At 35.8% G+C, this 22,469-nt stretch overlaps 1 protein-coding gene and 1 pseudogene across 1 annotated transcript in view; one reads left to right on the top strand and one right to left on the bottom strand.

The window, feature by feature from the left end:
* Positions 1 to 5,724: 5,724 nt before the first annotated feature.
* Positions 5,725 to 12,175, top strand: LOC132269530 (exonuclease V, chloroplastic-like; annotated as a pseudogene).
* Positions 12,176 to 12,855: 680 nt separating this feature from the next.
* LOC132269529 (tRNA ligase 1) overlaps positions 12,856 to 22,469 on the bottom strand; it is a 59,581-nt gene continuing 49,967 nt past the window's right edge. Inside the window, exons 25-27 of the mRNA XM_059770763.1 lie at positions 15,166 to 15,268; positions 14,370 to 14,528; positions 12,856 to 13,523 (exon numbers count right to left, since the gene is read on the bottom strand). Coding sequence (XP_059626746.1) covers positions 13,131 to 13,523; positions 14,370 to 14,528; positions 15,166 to 15,268 — 655 coding nt within the window. The 3' untranslated portion in view covers positions 12,856 to 13,130. The remainder of the gene's footprint in view (positions 13,524 to 14,369; positions 14,529 to 15,165; positions 15,269 to 22,469) is intronic.

The raw sequence follows: 22,469 nt of genomic DNA, 5'->3' as shown, positions 1-22,469 counted from the left end.
CCATTTATATGTGTCTCTTCATCATTGGACACAAACATTTATATGTGTCTCTTCATCAATCGACACAACTATTTATATGTGTCTCTTCATCATTCAACACAATTATTTATATGTGTCTCTTCGTCAGTATTGGACACAACCATTTATATGTCTCTTCATCACTGGACACAACTATCTATATAGATTGCAATGGTTCACATGGTGTCTGTTCACTACTAGATACATCCACTCCAATAGGTTGCAATGGTTTATATTGAATAGGTTATGTCTGTTCGATTGTACCTTTTCAACAAATGCACCCACTCACACATGTATTGTAATCTAACACATCCTTACAATTTATTAACCGTTTCTAACCAATCCTCAACCACATTAAACATTAAAAATACGGTAAATAATTAGTAGAGGTTATGTTAAATAACTTGAATTTTGGACTTTGTATGTAACCTTTACACTAATATTCATGTTGTAGTCTAACGTGATACACATAGGCACCCAAGTATAAATTAGTTGCAGATAAGTTTCATTCACACTTTAAACACTAGTTTTCAGAACTAGTTTCCAACAAGTATATCACACCAGGACAGAAGAAAAGGGAAGTGAGGAATGCCAAAGAAGTTTTGAAGAATTGAAGAAAAGGTCAACATCAGCTCCAGTGTTAACTATTATGGGTGGTGGTGAAAGTTTTGTGATTTATACTGATGCTTCACTTCAAGGTATGGGGTGTGTTTTGATGCAGAATGGAAAGGTATTTGCATATGCCTCTAGACAATTGAAGAATCACGAATTGGATTATCTTACACATGACTTGGAGTTAGCTGTTATTGTTTTTGCTTTGAAGTTGTAGAGGCATTATCTGTATGGTGAGATTTATGAAATATTCACTGATCATCAGAGTTTGAAGTATTTTTTTACACAGAATGATTTAAACTTGAGACAGAGGCATTGGATGGAGTTAATCAAAGATTATGATTGTAATATTCATCATCATCCTGGAAAAGCCAATGTAGCAGTAGATGCTTTGAGTAGGAAGTCTTCAGAGAGACTATCTTGTGTACAGTGTGCACAGGTGGCAAATATTATGAAGTTGAGATTGATGGGAGTTGAATTGACAGTTGCTAATAAAGGAACATTGTTTGCTCATGTTACGGTGAGACCTTTGTTGCTTGATCGAATTAAGGAGTTACAAATTCATGATGTATCTTGGGTAAGAAAAGAAGGTATGTAAACTGAATTTACAGTTATGGATGATGGGACTTTGTATTTTAAAAGTCGAATTTGTGTTCTGAAAGATGTTTCTTTGAAGAAAGATATTTTAGATGAAGCCCACAGTGTTGGGAACTTTAAGAAGGATTTTCAAATAAAGATCTTGAGTTGATCATGTGTAAAGACAAGTTCTATGCATGAAGAACATGATGATCCATTCATCTTCCGAAAAAAACCATGATGATCCATTCAATTAGAGATATAAAACTTACATCAATATTTGAGTAAACCTTAAATCTCTCATCTAAAGTGAATGTTCTCACTTATTGTAGATCCTTTTACTAGATGTCTCCTCCTTGTATCTCTATCTTGTTGATAATGATCTTACCTTTAGGAATCACCCATAAACCTCCATGAATGACCTTGGAGAGCTTAGCTAATGAGAACACTAACCCTAAAATCTTAAAGAGAGAAAATATTTTCTTATCTTCCAAAAATATTGCACAAAGGCGTAATCTAAAATATACATGGACCCCATGTATATATAGGCGCAATAAAAATAATAATTGAAGACAATATATTTTTCTCAATCTCTAAAATTCATGTGATATCTCAAATCTAATGGCCTCCAATATCAAGTTGGGCTATGACTGAGAATCCGTTGGGCTTATTATTTTCTTGGCTATAATGAATTAATAATTGACTCGATCTTTTTAATTGTTCTTGCATATATTTCATTTATTCTACTTTTACTGATTTACTTCAATTTTTGTCTTATGTGAATTAATACAATTGTAATTTGAATCAAGTCATTGAGTGATATTTCGTCAAAATATTTATGATTAGAGTTTTGACTACAACTATATAGAATTTGAGATTTATTATAGGGGTGATAAATATTATTTAATTCTATTTAGAAATGAGTATAATATGATTACAATTTTATTCAGACAAAGAAAATGAGCAGTCAACTTCGACAGTACCAAGGGATAAGTAAATAATTTGGGAAGTGACCGAGGTGAGTGTACTCACTAGAAGTTTTACACTTGAATGTGTTAATTGAAGTATTGAAGATGTTTATGTGAAATGAATATGCTTATATAACTTGACTACATTATATAAGGTCCATACTCTGGAAGGAGAGTAATATATTATATAAGGTCCAAACTCTGGGTTGCCACTGCCATGTCTAGGGTCTTGGCTGTGAATGGCGAAAAGGAACAACAGAAAGTCTTTTGTATAAAATGTAATTATTGAAGGAGAACTTGGTAGTACAACTTGTAATTTGTTATGTCTTATTTTTATTTATAAATTGTTAAGCAGGCACTCTGATGTATGATGATGTCACCTATGTTTGATGTTAGTGAAGATGGTTAGATGCATTCTAATTGTTCAATTTATTAATTAATGTAAATTGGGTTGGGGTGCGTCATTACTAGTAAAATTGTGTTAGAAATGTCCGAGAAGTGTTGGCTAAGTGTCCGAAAAGTGTCAACGAAGTGTCCAAAATAATAAAATTAATTTTTATTTTTGGATATGTATATAAAGTGTCAAACACGTATATGAGGAGTGTCCGTCTTCGACACGGATACAATTCCTTCGTAGAAGTATAGGTGTGATCTAATATAGATAAATTTTGATAGGAAATTTTGACTATATAATCTTTATATAATTTTCTTTCAAAAGGTGAATTATAATATAAAATCCATAGCAAATGATGAATTATGTATCAAGAAGTTTCGAAAATTTTCATTAATTGGGATATTACGTAGCAAGTATTGGTGCTTTATTTTATTTTATTTTATTAAAACATAAAAAATAAAAATAAAAATTGCATTAATATGTGTTATTAGCTTTTCATTATTCTATTAAAGGTATAAGAAATTCTACAATACTCTCTGGTTATTGAAACACATGGTATCTCTTTCGATCAAAGCTTCCTCCTTTATATTTTAAGGGAATTGGTGAGGATTCAAGTGAGTGCCTATAAAAAAAATGATAGGTGTACAAGTTTTTTACTAATTAAAAAATAATAATCTTTTCATTTTTTTATGAGTTGTGATACTTAGGTAGAAAATTTTGACCGATTTATTAGACAGAATCTATGTGGCTTAAAAAGACAAATAATATTTAGCTGACTCATTATAAAGTACTCCCTCCGTTCCTAATTAGTAGTCTATTTTTCTCTTTTTACATGTCCCAAATTAGTCATTCTCTTTGAAAAGTCAAAGCATCTTTTCATTATATTTCCATCATTGTCCTTTATCTTTTTAAAAAAATTCAAACTTTATAACTATATATATTTAAATTAAAAAGGACAATTTGGTAATTTTAAAAGGGGACAATGCATTAATTGCATGTCCACTTAAAAATTTCAATTTCTAAATATGGACTTCTATTTAGGGACAGAGGTAGTATTGAACTTCTAATTTTATTTCCCATCCCCTAGCTCGTCTTCTATTAGAAATTTAACTCCTTTTTTAATTATCTCCATTTTCTTTCCTATAAATATCTCTAGCTGTTTTTCTTTAATTATCTCCAATTTTTTCTCCATAAATATCTATGATCTCTATTTTATGACTTAAGGAAAAAAATAAATAAGTAAAAAAAACAACAACAACAACAACAAATGATAGGTTTTGTTGATTCTAAGATAAGAGACAAACAAAAAAGGTAAAAGTTATACAAGTATATGGAGAGTCAAAAATCAAAAGATGAGTACCCACAAAATCACTTTGAACTCTATTAACATTCTGAACTTCATTAACATTCATTCTCTACAATACAATTTAATTTTATTAAGATGATTTTATCATAAAAATATACGGAGTATATGAAAAGTCTCAACAACCATTTGGACTCCGTTAACATTCATTTTTTTGTAATACAATTTAATTTTATTGGAATGAAGGTATATGGTAGCGTGAGAAAGATGATGAGATGACCAGAGAAAAGGAGACGGCGACGAATAGAGAGAAAAAAAAAAAGATAAAAGAGAAAGATTGGACTCTTGGATGTAGATGAGAAATGATAGTAAAAAAAAAACCAAAGAAAGAGAAATTTAATAATTGTAACTTTAAATATTGTAATATGACATATTCACATAGATAGATATAGATTAGGTTAAAGAGATTGGTTTATCATTTTCCTTTTTTTTTACTGTTCCTTTTAAGTCCAATAATTAAGCTATCTTTTCCAAAGCAAAAAGAAAGTCAAGGTAAAAAGAAAGTAAGAAAAAACATAAGATGTTGTCACTCATTTCAAACTTCTACACAAAGAAAAGAAATACTACTAGTATGGTTTAATACTTTTAACGAGTATATTATATATATATATATATATACAGTGGTGTTCAATTGCTCCCTCGTGAGCATAGAGTAATATGCTCACTTCTAATTATAGCCGTTGGATTTAATCCATTGAATGTTCTTTGTTTGTAATAATTTAGGAAACTCTTAAATCTTTTTATTACCATTAAATATAATTGGAATGAAAAGACAAAAGGGTACAACTTTATTGAAGGAAATAAAAGATATCTATAGTATTAGTTAGCATGCCCTATTTCATTTTTTCCCCTCCCGTTTATGATTTTCAGAGTCTAAATCAAGAAGAACAATTTGGGGACTGATTTTTCTTAGACCGATTTAATGAATATTGCTTTCTTATATACTCCTTTCGGTTTTAATGGATTGTGGAATCAGTAGTTATGTGCATCTATGTAGAAATTTTGATCCTTATTCTGGATGTTTGTAAGCGTGGTTCTATGTAATGATTTCTTTGTTTACCAAGAAAATAAAAAGAGCTTTGCGCCATAACTATCTGATTGTTTTGTTGGGAGGATGAACCAATGGCTTCCCATCAATTGTGGTACTATCTGATTGTTTTGTTGGGAGGATGAACCAATGGTTTCCCATCAATTGTGGTTTTCTTAAATTTTATATTTTCAATCAATTATGATTTTTCCGATCAACTGTGATCATGATCAATTGTGTTTTGAGGGGCAAAGCTCTTTTATGATGAGGAATCGTGATTTTTTTTTATTTTTTAAGATTTTATTTCCTACAATAAAGTTGTACCTTTTTGTCTTTTCATTCCAATTATATGTGAGGGTAATAAAAAGATTTAAGAATTTGCTAAATTATTACAAATAAAGGACCTTCGTCCAACGACTATAATTAAAAGTGAGTATACTACTCCATGCTCACCACGGATTGAACACTATACACACTTATTAAAAATGCCCATTTCAATCATAAGAAAAACAGTCATACGACGTCTACAAAGAGCTCTATAAATGGCCGTACAAAGACAAATAAATCATGAAGTAATAGAATAAAAACTGAAGAACGAGCTCTAAATTTGCTGAGAAACAACGCAACAGCGAAAACCACCTAAAGAGGAAAGCAGCAAGGCCATCGTCAAGACAACTGCTCCAAGGCTGCATCCACAAGGCGCCGCCAACACAAGGCGCCGTCAACGGGGAAGAAACCCCCAAACCCCGCACAAAAAGCGGGGATCACAAAACCCACACAAAAACGGGGATAACAAAATCCGACATAGATTGGAGATATAACTGAAAACAAAAAACAGATTTATCACGGTAAGCCAAAAACAAGCCTAATAGGAGCACATCCAACAAAACAACAAAAAAAACAGCGTAAAAACCCACCCACCACCACCGAGCAACTAATTACAAGCAGCTGAGTTTTTTCCAGTTCAACGGCTATATTACTCGGAAAGCTAAAAAATTCGCAGTATGGCTTGCGTCAAAATCTCAAATCCGCGACAATCGCAACGGTCAGTTTAAAACTCGTGGTTGAATCGGACAAAATGACCGAGTCACCGACTCAGTCCCCTACACCTCACCACACAACTACCACCCACGACGACGACGAAACCGTCCCTCAGATCCCACTAGAGATCGTGAGCGAAGAAGTGATGGCTCTATACGAAGCTGCCTTTGCCGCACTGGCTCTTCTCTCTCATCATCAACATCTTCTTCCTCTACGATGCTCTCTTTGTTCTCTCTCTTCTCTTCGACCCTGTTTCAGAGAAATGCGAGGTCGATCCAATCCACTACTCTGCTCTCCAAACGGAGGTTGTCTGATTGTAAAGGGACTACTAGTTTGGTTGGTGACATTGACGACTTGGGTGGTGGTTCTAGGGGTGTCCCCGTCCCCAAGAGGGATATAGTGATTGAGCCGTTGTTATATCAGTTTCGGAGGAAACGAGGGTTGTCCGTCACTGACATCACTAAAACGGTATTAATTTTTTAATTAATTAATTTTACTGATAAATTGATAGATGTTGTTTTAATTTGGGTTTTCGGAACCGTGTTCTTGTAGAATATGATCTTTTAATTCTGCTTGATTTTGGGAACAAGTGTTTTTTCTGGTTGCTGGTTGTGTGCTGTGTTTTTTTTTTGACTTGTGTAATGGGATTCATTTTTTATTTTATTTTTATTTTTTTGAAGCTAGACTTGGGCTACTATGTTCTTGAAAATATAAACTTTATTGACAGCATCACAAGTTTCCTTCGAATTCTGTGTGCTACACTGATTCGTAAATTCATTTAAGCGTAAAATGTTTTTATTGTAAATTATTTTACATGTAAAATGTTTTCAAGTGGTTGGTTAAATTCTGAAAAATATTTTTGTATGTAAAAGGTTTTACATGTAAAATATTTTCAGAAAAAACATTTTCCAGTGTTTGGCTAAATTCTGAAAAATTCTTTTTTCTTTTAAAAAATGAAAATTTAAGTTAAATCAATGTAAGACGGAGGAAAAAATGCTTTAGGATTTTTCAGTTTTAGCAAACATGATGTCTTTACTCATATCTCATTTTAGTTTTTGAGGTCCTTCCTGTGTGTGTTCTTGTATGTTCATTTTGACAAAAATTGATTTTTGTCTCTAGCCCATGTAAGAATGACTGAATGAAAATTGTAGTAGTCAGTCATTCAGGGGGGAAAAAAAAATTGTAGTAGTCTCATGGGAGTAGTTTGTTTTGTTAGATTTCACTAGAAACTCCAAACTGCTCAAGCTAACGATTGCGTTGTTCATGCTTTGATTGTTGTACCTTCAATAATAAGAATGAATTTGAATTTTGATAGCATAGCATCAACCTGTTAACAATACAAAAATGTTTGTCTCATAATCTGAATTCCGACAACCGGATCCCCTTATGCTCCTTTGGCATATTCCTTGGCAAATCCTTGCCTAGCCCCATTGATGGACAACTTTTAATGCTGTATTTCGCAAAATTCAATCTCCTTTATTGATTTTCTCCTCATCCATTAACATATTCCGGGCCAGACCTACTTACATGGTTTGCACCCCTTTTACTTGAAAAACCATCTGTAACTGTGTTTAAATTTCAAGTTTTTAATCAGATACTTGTCACAGCAGGGCTGCATTTACTAACAACTCTCAACACCAAACAGAATTACCATTTCACATTTTAGACTAACCGAACTTGTTGGGAATTAAGACATATTACCAAACCTACTTATGTTTTGGCACCCTTTTATTAAAAAATAGCACTAGAAACTGCATCTAAATTTAAGTCTTGAATCCAGTACTTGTTACAGCAGTGTTGCAGTTACTAATGACGCTTAGCACCCAACCCTGTCATTTTAAGATATACACGGAAAACCTTTAGTGTGGTTCATTCAGTTTTTTGAAAATCGAGTAAAAAAGGACTAATTTCGGATAACAGCCTTTTGTAGCACTCTGAAAACTGTTTCGTATTATATGTTTTGGCAGTTTCAGACTCAAGTTCAGTAGCATCTTTCCTTCAATGACTTCAATTCCTGCCGGACTTGAAAATTTGAATTTATAGCAGTTGTAGACTTGAGTGATGGATTTGACCTAATACTTTAACACCTTTCCTTGCATCACTTAATAATTCCTCAGGGCATCCTTACCCCTTCAATTTGTTTGTGTCATTATGCTTTGTCTTAAAATATGTTTTTTTTTTCTTTCTATTGGAGTCTTTCTTAAGCTTGAAACTTTAGGCATTCTCCGTCATGAAGGTACTTTCAGTTTAGTTCACAGAACTTGTAAAATTCATCTTATGTTTATCCTTTTATGATGTCAATATTAGGAGTGGTGCGAAAAACAAATGGAGTTCTTTCTGAACTTTGGCAGGCCAAAAGTTACTAAAGCAATGGAAAGAGGTAGGGCTTGTCATATAAAGCGTGAAGAAGAAGTATACTTTTAAACTCTATATATCATTAAAATTCTATTGTATGTGCCTGACTTTTTACCTATTTTTAAGATCTATAGATCATTAAACTTCTTCTGTTTGTGCATGCATTTTACCTACTATTGCCTGCCAGGGTCTTGTCATAGCTTTTGGAATGGTTCCTTTGCTTCTTAGTACTATGACTCGTTTATGAAAAATTACTTCATTTGGTCATGAACAGATGCTAAAATTTGTGATCTGAAGTGATGATTCCAGCCTGTTTAGTATGCCATTCACTTTTTATCCATATATCAATTAGATGCTAAGGAATCATATAATTATTTTATTTATTATTATTATTATTATTTGGGTATGAGAACATGAGTGCTTTGTTTTCTCTCAACTTGCAAAATGAAATTACTTATCAGCAGCTCCCGAGCAGAACAACTTGTGTGGCACTCATGGACTAATGAACTTCCGATTCTCATAAAGATTTGAGAGACCAATGTGTCATATATGCCTTTCTAAATGACATAAATTTACCCAAAGCAGCATCAAGTTTGGAACTGTTTATCAAAACTTTTAGAATAAAACACAAAACATTATTACGTATGATTTTTGTTAAGAAAAGCGAGAGTCTGAACAACTCCAACTGATTTACGTGAGTAATGCTTGACATTGTGATAATATCATTAATATTTCCAACGCTCTTATTCACATAAAATCAATCAAATTTGTTCAGACTCTATCATTACTTTTTTTTTATTGAAGTATTTTTTTTTTTTCCTTTACATCTTTTGTAATATTATTTTTCTCTCCTAATGGCAGGTTGTAAAAAGAATAAAAGTTCATGTTGAATCAGGAGAAGATGTATGGGCTGTAAAATTTATGAAGTCTATACTTGGTGCAAATCAATTATTGCTTGAACACGCGAATTACCACTGTAAGTTGGTTGTCAGGCTTTTAATATTCTTTTATCTTAAGTTCCTCTTGTAGGCAATCTTTGTTACTGCATGCTAAGGATTAGGAACTGACTTGGTTCATATTATTGGGTTATATTACCCTGAACATTGGGCATGGAAAGTATAAGATGCTTATAAGAACAATAAAAGGGGTTTGTAAAAAGCTTGGTTGTGATATTGTGCTAATACTTTTATGAACTAAAGAAAAATATTTACCAACTTTGCTTGTGGATTTTTACCTACAACTTATTCAAATGAGTCTGAAATACATTTGATCTGTTCGGTAATGTTTTCTACTGTGCTCTTTTGGGATACTTTTATAATAAAATTCTTTGGGACAGAGTGAAAGAACTGAAGAAAAATTTATCAAATGGAACATCTTTCTTTCTATGATGTGACAGAATTTTAGAACAAAAACTGCTATAACTTTTTCCCTCCAAAATTTGATGAGAGATAATGTTTATATGTCTATTTTCGGGCTTTTGGCTTCACTTTTTTCACTTGTTCTTGTTTCAACCCTCCCTCCTTCACTCTCTTGACTGGAATTCGGGTTTTCTTGTTCTTAACCAGAATAGGCTTTGTAAAAGGTGTATGGATGGTGGGAGTGATTGATGAAATCCGAATGCCTATCACAGAAAACGAAAGAAATCCAATAGTAGTAGACATGAAAACTCGTGTGCAAGCGACAATTTCATCTGAACCACAGCGAAGAAATGGAAGGTAGGTTCTCATGGTTTCTGTTTTATTCCATTGATAAGAAATTGGTACTAATACGTAGGACTTTTTTCAAGAAGCATAATTAGCCCTGTTCTCTCCTTTTAGCCAGGTATATTTTATTTGTCTGAGATAAAATGAGAATTTCATGAATTATGAAGTCAACATTTGTTTTGGCAGGCTTCAATTAATGTGCTACAAGTATTTGTGGGACAATTTGGTTTCTGATAACTTCCCCTCCAGTCAATTTTTTGAGTTCTTTACTTTGAACCCCGATTACATTTTATCCAAAGAAATCAGAGAACCATTGTCTTCATTACATTCCAATTCAGGCTTTCCGGCAGAGGTAAAATTCTCTCTTCATCCCAAATTGTCCATTTATGGATTTATGTTATTTCCAGAAAAAAAAAAAAAATTTAGGACGTCGTAGTGCATTATGAGCTGATTAATCTTTTACATGTATTTGAGATATTAAATTTATGAACCATTGTCTTCATATCTCCCACACTGCTTATTTGACAAGCCAATCGTAAGCATTCAAGTGTGGAGGCACCTCTAGATTTGGGAAATGGCCAAACGTTCTTGACTCTATCATTACTAATATACTAATGGCGTACTAAATATGAACTATGCAAACCACGCTTCAACCATAGATTTGAATCCCTTTCTAATTTGTTAATTCATAACTAGTTTATTATATCATCATTCTAAGGAGTGTGTTGGTCATTTGTGGAAAATTAAATCAAGTTACATACTAGTATACCCCTTCCCTTAGGTGAGAAGCATCCATTTGTTGTATTGTTAATGGTTCATCCAAATATATTGTGGCATGAACTGGTTCTTGTGTAGTGGTGAACAATATTTGGTCAAAGATCGGTCATTTCGTATTTGGAGGGGGCCCCAATGTGACCTCAGAATAAATTGCTTGGAACCAAGTCAGTCAACAATACCAGGTTTGCCTGATTCCTCCACGTGCATGTAAACAGAGCCCCTCCATACACCACAAAACATGTACATGTGTGTGGAAAGACTGAAAAAAAGATATACCTTCTCCATTTATAGATATGTAGCCCTTCCACATTGTGCTTTACTCAGTTTATCCCATAAAGTCATGCTATATAGTTAGTTTTGCGTTTGCAGACCCTTGATGATCTAGTGAGGTACTTCAGGAATACGTGGTGCAAGTTGCCTCCTGCTCATGACCAGCTACTATTGAGGTGAGTACGAAGTTTAAGGGTAGAGATAATTCTTTTACTTGTTCCCACATTCCTCTTTAACAGTTTTTGGGATTTCTGCATTGCTGGAATGCTTTTATGGCATACTAAAGATATTATTGTGCATATAAGTTGGAACCCATCTTTTTAAACATCATCGTCGTCGGCCTTGCCTTTTATCCCGCACAAATGGGGTTGGCAAAATTTTTATGCATGTGTATTTTAATTAGCTCAAAAAGTTTTGTTGTAGCTTATTTCTTCAAAATCCACACCGATTTACAAGAACATTATTTGGACAGATATGAATTCCAAAAAGATCAGTCATTGCTTCGCGAAGATCAGTTTGCTTATGATTCTGATTGGCTCAATGGTCAAATTCAGTGTTCTCTTGAGTTCTGGCAGGGAGAGCGAAAAGCCAATTACACACCTGAGGAGGAGCGTTGGAAATGCAAATTTTGTGAGTTTGCAGAAGTCTGTCCAGCAAATATTAGCCGCCACGATACACCAACTTAAAAAAAAAAAAAGACATTAACATTATTCTCTAATGTTGATCAATTGTCCTTCAATGATAGTAGTAATTGCATGAATATGCTTTTCTGCGAGGAAGCTACAATTCTAAACAAGCTTCTTTGTGGTATGTTCACTAACCGGATAGGTTAGCTAGTTGTGTAGGATCATGTATTATTATCATTTATGTAAGTAGCCTCTTTTTGTAGGCTGTGATGATACATTGTTGCAAGAGTTTATCATTACCCATCAATTTTATTATGTATGTAATTTTCAAGTCATAATATTGCCTTCGCTCGTGTATTTATAATGGGCTGTGAGATTCATTCTTCGGAAAAGAAAAAATGAACCAAGGAGTTTTAACTATAACTTTTTAAATTGTAACCTGTGCAATGTCTGGGATGCTTGTGATATTATATTATCTATTGCATGCTACAAATTTCTTGCCATTACGGTCAGATACATGGAATTTTTTTTTTTTTTTTTTTAACTAGTTATCTCTCCTATAATGTTTAGCCTTTCAGAATGCTACTTTCTATTCAAATTGTTTTATGTAAACATTACGATTTTATAATAAACTGTTGTACAGCTTCTCTCCACATCCTCCTCCTTTCCCCTTTACTTTTCATAACAGTATCCTACTTTTTCTACCACTGAGGTTAGGAGTATTCTTTTCTTCAGTTTTTTTTTTCGAGATTCTGTGTTGAACTGACTTGAGCAGCAAACTATCAGTTCAACACAGAATAAAACTAAAGCAATCTTTTCTGCGAATAACAATCATGGTAACTTTGTACAATATAACACCAAACACAATAACCCTTGCTAGTACTTTTTACAGCCATAATGAATATAAATAAGAATTAGAATGTTCACAGAAAGAAAGACCGAAACCATCAAACCATGAAACAACATTCACCACAATTTTATGGATTTACTATTACCTAGTTAAACCATGGTCCAGGAACGTAGAAAGGAAAGCAGTGAAAGTTTATCACATCAAGACAAAAGAAGAGGAATCAAGCTGAGAATGTCAAAATGCATAGAAGCCATATAGAAAGAGACAAACCAACAAATCAAAATTATTTGCTTCTTTTTTTTCTCCTCAAGATTGTTGTAGTCCATAGACATTATACAAACTTGTATACGAAGAATACATATGCTTTAATTGTTTTTCTTTCTTTTTTTCCCAATTTTGATAGCCTAAATATACAGATCTCATTGTGTTTCACTAAGATCCTACAAAAATTATTCCCCATTCTCTTTACATATCACCTGCAAAGCTTGTTATGCATATAACTATCCAAGCCGCAGTATGAACCAAAAGGGGACAAAAGGACAGTCAGAACTCAGAAAAATTCCAATATGCCATTTATTGTGATGGGTGGGTCGATATCAATACGAGCAGCCTTCCCCTGAGAATGCAGTTGTGGCAACATGTTGGCATCTTTGGCCGTAACTCCTTCACCAGTCCATAAGGTGACATGGGGCCACTCGTTTCTTGAACTTATCTTCTCGCCATCAACAGAGCCTAGGCGTGCTTCCAGTGAAGCCAATTTATCTGAGAAGAGTAGAGCTGTCATATCCACGGGGACCTCCCGATTGAGATACAAACCATAACTTGCTACAGCTGTAACACCATGACTTCTCTTGTGGGCAAGCGTCACGTGAGCCTTCTTAAGAATGCCCTCCATATTCTTGTCCTTGAGGAAGGCTTCAACCTCGGGAATCTTCTCAGCCAACTGCTTAAACAGGTAAGATGTGAACAAAATAAATTATATCACGATGTGCTTGAAGTAACTAAAACAAGTTAGAAGTATCATGATGTGCTTTAAGTAACTGAACAAGTAAACATTTCAGGTGAAAACAAAATTACGATAAAGGGGGCCTGAGAGGGGGATAAGTGTAAGAACTTTCTGTCAATATGACGAGTAAAAGGAGAAAAAGAGAGAATGGATAATAATATTCAAGATCAAGAAGGGAACTCGTCAATGCAACAGTACAGAGACTGTTGGCTCCCAATCAGCTAAAAATAATGGCCTCCGTGTTGCCAAGAAAACTTTCTTTCATAAGTTATATCCTCAATTCATCACTAGCTGGTGTGGTTCATATCCTCCATTCACTAAAGGTATATGTTTTTGGTGCGTCACCTCAATTGATCCAACCTTCTCAATTAGCTTGGTCCAGCAGAGGATCGTGCTAGGGTCTTCATGGCGATGGTTTCTTTTGTATCAAGTGTGTGGCAACTAGCAGTCTTGCAGAAACTGATAAAAAGAAAAATAGCCCACAGCTACCCTTCTATGTTTACAAAGTAAAATTTCTCAGGCCAGGTCAAGACTTAAATTGAAACATTACAAATAAACAAATAAAATCAAACCAACGTTGACACCCTGCCTAGGTTGAAGGCCCAAATTGCAGCCAGAAAACAGATATTGACATAATTTGCTCAAGAAAATGGTACCCGCTCCACACAATTCACCCAAAGTACGCGAAGTAGGGCAAGAAATTCAGTAGCATTGTCTATACAAGGTTTTGTCAATTCCTCAGGGAAACTCAGAAAATGGACGAGAAGGCAAATATTTACTCACCTTATTGAGAAGACTATGGATTTCACTGACAGAAAGGCTGACAGCAGCAAAAACAATGGTCCCCAATTTCCTCTTCTCAGCACTTGGCACTGAATAACCACCCTTTGCAATAGTTCTTAGTTGTTCCAACACTTGTTTAACAGCAAACTCAAATGGAACCTGGAAAGATAAAAATTGTGCAGAAGCTATGTTGATCACCACAAGCCAGTTACAAGAACTCCAATTACCAAAAAGCCATTTCATCCATTTCTCGCTTTGGCAGAAAGGAGGAGGCAAGGAACTGAAGTACTTAAATAATAGTTTGTAGGTGTGTAAACATGTTACACTATGTTACATAGACCTGGATACGTGTGTCGGGTATGGATATGTATCCACGCATCAGATGTGTCAAATTTCCAAACAGTGGGGACAGCTAAATATTCATGTTGTATACTATTTTTATTTTTTTATCTAAAGTAAGATGTTCTCTTGCAACATAGTGTCCATTCACTCATTTTAAAGGTAATAATATAATAAAATTGAATTAGTAGATATGCTTTTCAAGTGCATGTCCAACAAAAAGTGTCGGACACATCCCATACCCATGTCCGAGTATCGTGTGTCTGACACGGGTACGTCACTAGTTTTGAAGAGTCCATTTAACATAGGTGTTATAAGTGCCACATAAAAATGATATTAACTTAAGTGGATTTTGAAGATGGTCAGGTGAGTGCACATAAAATCAAACTACTGATCTAATACATAAGTTAAATTGAAGGCGATATGGAGCTATAAAACACAAGCGCTACATATTAACCTGTATAGAATTAAGATATTCAGCATTGCCAAATAGAACCTCTCGTAATTGCTTCTCCCATTTAGCCCAGTCCTTGATATATGATCCTTTGGTGGAATCCAACCTAGATTCAGAATTGGAAGGAGAATAGTAAGAGCGTCTCACCACTAATAATTGGAAAAGTAAAATTGATGAACATAAAAGTAATCCTAAGACAAAAGGTCAGACGCTATAAATAACCACTATTGAACATAATCACAGCACCAAGTCACTATTTCAATTCCACTACAATCTTGGATGCTAACCATTAGAACATCAATCAACTAGAGATGGAAACATCTTTCCACAAGAAATGAAGGAAGAACAAAAATAGTAGCACCAATTGTAACGTCATTATAAATATGTTTGTGTTTGTAATATTATTTTAGGGAATTAGTATGCAGAGCTGATTTACTTGTTTCTTACATTGCTATAGACAATCTATAAGATACATCAACTAATTAAAATTTTCAGAATATTATTACAGAAAAAATCCAAAGTTCCAAGAGCACAGCACCTGAGAATAGGTTGTACATTTTTTTTCCCCACAAGAAATACATAAAGTTTAGGTGTGACCCATAATCCTATCACTAAAGATCATGTACCCAATTTTGAGAGAGTAACCAGTTTTCATAATACGAAAAGGTGAGAGGCAGAGGCAGAACTCCTTTAACAACAATGAGGAGAAGCCCAAGTCTCAAGCATAAGGAATGCCAATCATGAATTTTTCAGTTCATATAAGCATGATAGCAAAAAATAAGGGGAGAATGCAAATATATGAAAAGAAGTATCTAACAATTTGCTTCAACATTCAAGAAACAATCTTAGTTTTGCAATATTGGGAAAATTTAGGGACTACTAGACCCATAAAACCACAAAGGAAACTCGACTACAGCTATTAATCAAAGTTTGGGTTGCATTTATGAGTAGCCCTAGTCTTATCCATAGCAGCTTCCACAATATTGGGCTCATGACCCATTTGGCTGGATACTGTTAGCACTGCCAACAACTCTTAGTTCTCCTAAATTTGGCTCATTATGAACCCTTTTTTCAAGGCCCAACCTGTGTCCTGACCAAAATGGCAAATGATGCATTGATCCAATATTGTACCAAAGTACACTGATTGCACACTTTTGGGGGGGGGGGGGGGGGGGGGGGGGGGGGGGCGGGGTTGTGTTCATACAATTTAAAAGCTCTGAAAGTGAAAGCCCTTTGAAAATGTCATGCAGCAATGCTTCCAAAAAGCAACAGAAGAAATTTTACAAATTAACATTCTATTATATGCAAGAAATGGAGTGACTAGTTCATATACACAAAATATTATTTCCAAAAGAAAGTTAAAACCGAAATTTGGTGACAAAAATCCCAATACTAAGCATATGCACACATTTGCATGTTAGGTGAGCCACAACGAGCTAACTAATACTGGGCCTAAAAAGTTCCTCACAACTTCAAAAAATAACCCTCGTGTTGATTTTGAGCTTTCATGCTATGCAAAAATACATTATCACAAGCATCAGCTTGTGGCAAGCTTCAAGGTGCAAGCATCAGTCTTTCCAATTGTATCAATAATAATATCATGAGAAATTGATGCATCTTAAAAAATGCTTCATATTGGGTTCCACCATCTCAACAAAATTTGAGGAATACTTGAGAAGAAGCCCGCAAGTAATCATGTTCAATCATGCAGGTGTAATGGGCTGGGAACTTGCCATCCGACTCAAAAGCCTAAGCTATTAGGTGGAGTTGCCTACCCACCCTTATAAGCGTAAGACATCACCATACAGATATGACGTGAGACAAAAACCTGTAACATTCTCCCCCCACCAGAACTTGCAATACCCTCATTGTGGTCGGTCCACCTTGCCTACCTACCCCTCCTAATGACAGGAGAACCTAGTAACGATCCGGACCTAGAAAAAACCCAGATGGGCGCTTGGCCTGACACTAGATCTTGAACTAGGCATCCTCTAATACCACTGATTGCCATCCAATTGCTTAAATTGTTAGGTGGAGCTGCCTACCCATCTAAGTCCAAGACCGTCCCCATCTGGATCCAAATTGGACAAGAACTTCTAACACTAGGACAGTTGAGGTTTCCCATAACTTTTAAGAGTTGTCAATTTACACGTTGACTATGTTTGACTTTTCTTTCCTCTCTCTCCTCTCTTTTTGACGTCGGAGTCTTTCACTCCGGTGTTTGCCGTTTATGTTCGTGCTTTTCGCTGTTGGATCCTTGGCTTTTTGGCAGGGTATGCATCGATCCTATCTCAGTGTCGCGACCTTACCACGCCTCAACCTCCATGGAGAAATTAAAAGTTGCTCTATTGGCAATGATATGGTTTTTAGGGTTGATCATCAAAGTATCAAGGAGCGAGAATTTGCTTTACGATCATGTTTGGTAGGTCACTTTGACAGATATGTGGGGTGTGTTCAAGGGATTGAGGTGTGGGCAACGAAAACTTGGAAGATTTCAAGTGGGGTGAAAGTCTCCCCTTTACCCGACAAGTTACTCCTGTTCAGGTTAGGTTTCCATCGGAGACTGAGGCTTTAAGGGTTTTGGATGAAGGGAGGAAGAGATGGGGCGACGTCTTATTATCCATCAACATTTGGTACTTTGCGGCTGGCTGTTCTACAGTGAAAGACTAAGTAATACGAAGGGTGATATTGTTTGGTTTGCCCCTCCATCTATGGTGCAACAAGTTATTTGAAGCAATTGGGAACTTATGTGGTGGATTTTGAGGTGTCGAGGCGAACGTCTCAGCGAGTGGGCAGAGAATCCTCCTCTATGTTTCCGTCGGAAAAGTGATGCCGGAGTACATTTTTGTTGAGGACCAACGAGTGGCTTTCAGGGTCAATTTGATAGATGAAATTACACCTTGCATTCTTCCGAAGTCCTACTATGGCGTTGGGGAGAGTACACATCCCCGCTGCTACAACGATCATTGAAGGAAGTCGCTGGAATGCACAGACCCATCAAGGTTTCAAAGGAAAGAGGCGATTGCCTCCTGGTGCGTAGAGGAGGCAGATCCAAGAGTCGTGTCATTCACGCCCTTAATCAGAGCCTTTCGCCCTCTCGTAATATCAGCGTGAAAGGTTACCAACCACGTGGCTGAGATTGGGCATTAAAAGAGATTTTTATGCAGTGGCCTTTGCTGGGCCTAAGAGTGGATCTGAAGCGGGCTATGGGCCTAACAAGGCAAATGGGCTGCTTGTTCATCACGGCCCACAGGAGATGAAGAGGGCTGTTCAATGGGGGCCTAGCAAGTCAGTTTATTTCCAGAATAAGCCCAACCCACATTCTATGCCCAAATATGAAGTTGCTAAGTTACAAAAAGGGGCCACAAGTTAGGAAGCACGGACACTCCAAAATGGGGGAAGAATCCGTGTCCGACACGTGTCGGACACGAACACGCGTCGGACACGCCCCGACACGTGTCGGACACGCCAAAAAACGTGTCTGGAATTTTTTTATTTTTTTAAATTTTCAGACACTGATCGGACACGCCACAGACACGGCTCAAACAGCTCGGATACGGCTCGGACAGCTCGGACACGGCTCGGACACACTTTTCTGGAAATTTTTTTTTTTTTTAAATTTTTAATGCTGATATGTTAATTTTTTTTTTTTTTTTTTTTTAAATTTTTAATGCTGATATGTTCTATTTTTTGTTTTGTAGTACCCTAAAAATGCTGATATATATATATACTAACCTACAGATGCCACAATTCGCCGTGTCCGTGTCCTAAAGATGCTGATATATATATATATACTAACATATCAGTGATATATATATATATTCCAACCTAAACATATCAGTGTTTTTTTTTTTTCAATTATTAATGCTGATATATATATATATATATATATACTATTCGCCGTGTCCGTGTCCTAAGTTTTTTGGATTTGCCGTGTCGCCGTGTCCGTGTCGTGTCGTATCCGTGTCCGTGCTTCTTAGGCCACAAGTGAGCAATTTGAAAAGAAAGGTTATGCGGGGGCCCAATAATATGATTTCAGTTTCTATTATTAATCCCAGGCCCAACCCACCTATTTCTACAGAAGTTAGCAACACACAGAGTTGTTGTATTAACGACACCTCTATAACTCTTTGGAGCTCACCGGAGAAGAAGAGATGGATGAATATATCTGCTACCGCGACTGGTGTAGGACCTGTCGAGAAGGGCTCTCGTCACTCTCAGTGTTGCGTAGGTATCTCATCTTCATCCCTCTTTGATACTACACAGCCAAAGGGACGAATTTTCAGATCCTCGTCTCGGGATTTTTACAGAAATCGTCACTGAGTCAGATGGTCTCGAAAAGAGAAACAAAAGTGGACTTCTACTTACGCTCCAGGTATGCCCTCAGTTTCACATCCTTAGAGCTTTAATGTTCCATCCTCTTCTCCTACCCCTTCTTGTGAGGTGTTGAGGAGTGACGCAATTGTGACGGAATCGGAGAAGAGGTGTTGGCAGTCTATAACTGTTACGGAAACTGGAACTGATTTTATGCATGGGTCGAATATGGGAGGAAAGGAAGTCAGTAAGTCTGTTGTTTCTAGGCAGATGGATCTTGCTAGCTGTGCAGTCAAGGAATTGTCAGAAGGGGTTACGGTCTGTGTGGGGAGAGACTTGCATTTTCAGTTGCCCAATGATGAGGCCGTAGCTCTGTTCAAAGAGCTTCAATTAAGTGTTGCATTGAAAGGCCTTAACTGCTTGCCTTTTGCAGGGGCTGAGGATAATGAGTCTGGTCGTTTCGCTAGATAGGCCGATTTTGCTACAGAATCAGATTCTTTTTATGTGAATGACAGAGAGTGTAATGATTCTGATTTTTCCCTTTTTCCATTTTCTAGGATTTTTCTTATTTTTTGGGGTATTTTTGTCTTTTCTCGTTTTGCGTGCGTTTCCTTGAGTTTAGAACTCTTGAAAATGCAATGGTTGTTATTTCGGCATTTTTTCGTTTTTTAGACCAGGAAGTCCCACATGGGACCCACTACCGGAATTGTTGCGTACGGAGATTTTATTTTGGGTCCATTCCATTTCATGCATATTTATTTAAGTGAACATTGGTGTGGTTACATGTTTATATTAGTGGATGGCATGACCAATGTTTAGATAAGTGTTAATGTTATCAAAGGGTGAGATATTTGTGTTATGGATGGGCCCCACAAAGTACTAACCTCATTATAGCATTTTATACATTGTTCTTGGCCCATTTTCAATCTGAAATTCGCAGCGTCTCTCTCTCTTCTCATAAACTTTTTCTCTCTCTAAAATCACACACTTTAAGCTCCAAATTCATCACCTTCCATTTGGATTTCAACTCTACCATTGAAGGCAAAGTTAATAAGCTTGTCGAGGACTACGTTTTGATGAAAGCTGATCCTTGTTTGAGGCACCTTGTCATTTTCAAATTTTGGAATACTTGGGGCTGAAATTGGAGTTTTGCTTGGGTTAATCTTCTAGTGAGGTAGGGGTCTTCCTAATGCCTCAAGTTTTATCTTTGATTGAGCAATTCTATATTCCTCTTCTTTAAAAGTTTGAGAATTGTATTGTATGATTTAATTTCAATCTTGTGAAAGAGGCATATATAACTTTGCTATGTGGAGGCTATATTGATGTGCAAATTGATAATATGATGTTGTGCTAATATAATTCTATGATGAGCATGCGAAGATTTAAATTAAACATTGTTGTGCAATGTCTTGTTCATGTTTATTAAAGTGTAATTGTCATGTCAATGCTATTATGGTTGTGATGATTTTGATGTCAAGAAGATGTGACATGGTGCATTGCATTACATGGCATGACAAAGGGGTTTTAGAAAAAGGTTTTGTGAAAGGAAGTTTTTACGAAAGAAAGGTTTTGTGAAAGGAAGTTTTTACGAAAGAAAGGTTTTGTTTGAAATGGGAAGTTCTTTTAAAATGAACCGGATTTCGTGAGTCCGGGGCTAGCTTGACCTAGAGGGGGCGCAGCCCAGTGTAGGGCATGATAAAGTTGATACTAGGCCCTTTAACGGTTGCCAGGCTTTGCCAGAATTGGAACCGGGGATAACTATCAATCTCGCCTCGGTAAAGTCAGTTAACAGTTTTCGAAAAATGGAAAGTTGGGTTGGTAGAGGCCAAGTATATAACAAGGTGCATTGCATTTCATATCATGCACGGTATTTTGTTGAATTGTATTGTGAGATTGAGGATAATTCTTCTTGTTATGGAAGTGCTATATGAACTCCCAATGCATGATCCCGATATCTTTTATCCTAATGTGTTTGTTACGTGGCTCAAGAGAGTTCAAAACTAACCCCTTAGGCGACTTCTATTGAGCACTGTGCCCACCCCTTCCTTATCATTTTTCAGGGTTTTGATGCGGCAAAGTGGATGAGACACCTTCACATGCTTAGACGTAGTTAGAAAGTTTATCTTTGTTGTCTCATTTATTCAAATTCAATGTAAATTAATTTATCTCATTATGTAATGATGTAATTCGATCTTGCCATGATGTATGAATGTTGTTTTATCATTATATACATGTTTATAGATGTTTTGGGGCAGGTTTTAACCATATTAGAGGTCACATATGAAACTTGTTGAATGCCATGTTGTTTAGATACTTAAGCAGGGCAAATTTCGCATTTCTGGGCCATTTCGGTCAACCGGTGTGTGAAAATAAATAACATAACTCTAAATGAGTCTAAATAGGTCAACATAAGTCATAAGGGTCATTTAAACCCAATGACACAAGGTCTTGGACATAAGAATGAGGATTTCACACTGAAGGTTTTTTTAAGAAGAAAAATATTCACTCTTCTTATTTTTCAAGAGAGACAATTACAAGATAAATAGTAGAGGAAGGCCACCAAATCAGGAAGCCCACAAAATCAGCAAATCAAATCAGCAAAACTCTAGGCTAGAAAACAGGAAACAGAAACTACTAAAATCTGAAATATTAGTTTCAGATTTTATTTTCAAAAATTGAATTTCCTAATTTATTTCCTAGAAATCTGACACCCCCCCTCAAGTTGGAGCGTAGATATCTATCATGCCCAACTTGCTTATAAAGAGCTCAAAACTAGGTCTGAAAAGTCCTTTGGTGAAGATATCAGCTATTTGTTGAGTAGTAGGAACAAAAGTCATGCAAACAGCTCCACTATCAATCTTCTCTTTTATGAAGTGTCTGTCAATCTCCACATGCTTCATGCGATCATGTTGTACTGGATTTTGTGCAATACTTATGGCAGCTTTGTTGTCACAATACAACTTCATTGGCATGTTTATCGGCATCCGCAGCTC

The sequence above is a fragment of the Cornus florida genome, unplaced genomic scaffold (genome assembly GCF_030987335.1).
Source record: "Cornus florida cultivar Cherokee Brave unplaced genomic scaffold, ASM3098733v1 CherokeeBrave_3.0.0_Hap2_Chr08, whole genome shotgun sequence".
Lineage (NCBI taxonomy): Eukaryota > Viridiplantae > Streptophyta > Magnoliopsida > Cornales > Cornaceae > Cornus > Cornus florida.
Note: the sequence above shows the minus strand (reverse complement) of the source record. Positions and strands in the feature narration are given on the sequence as shown.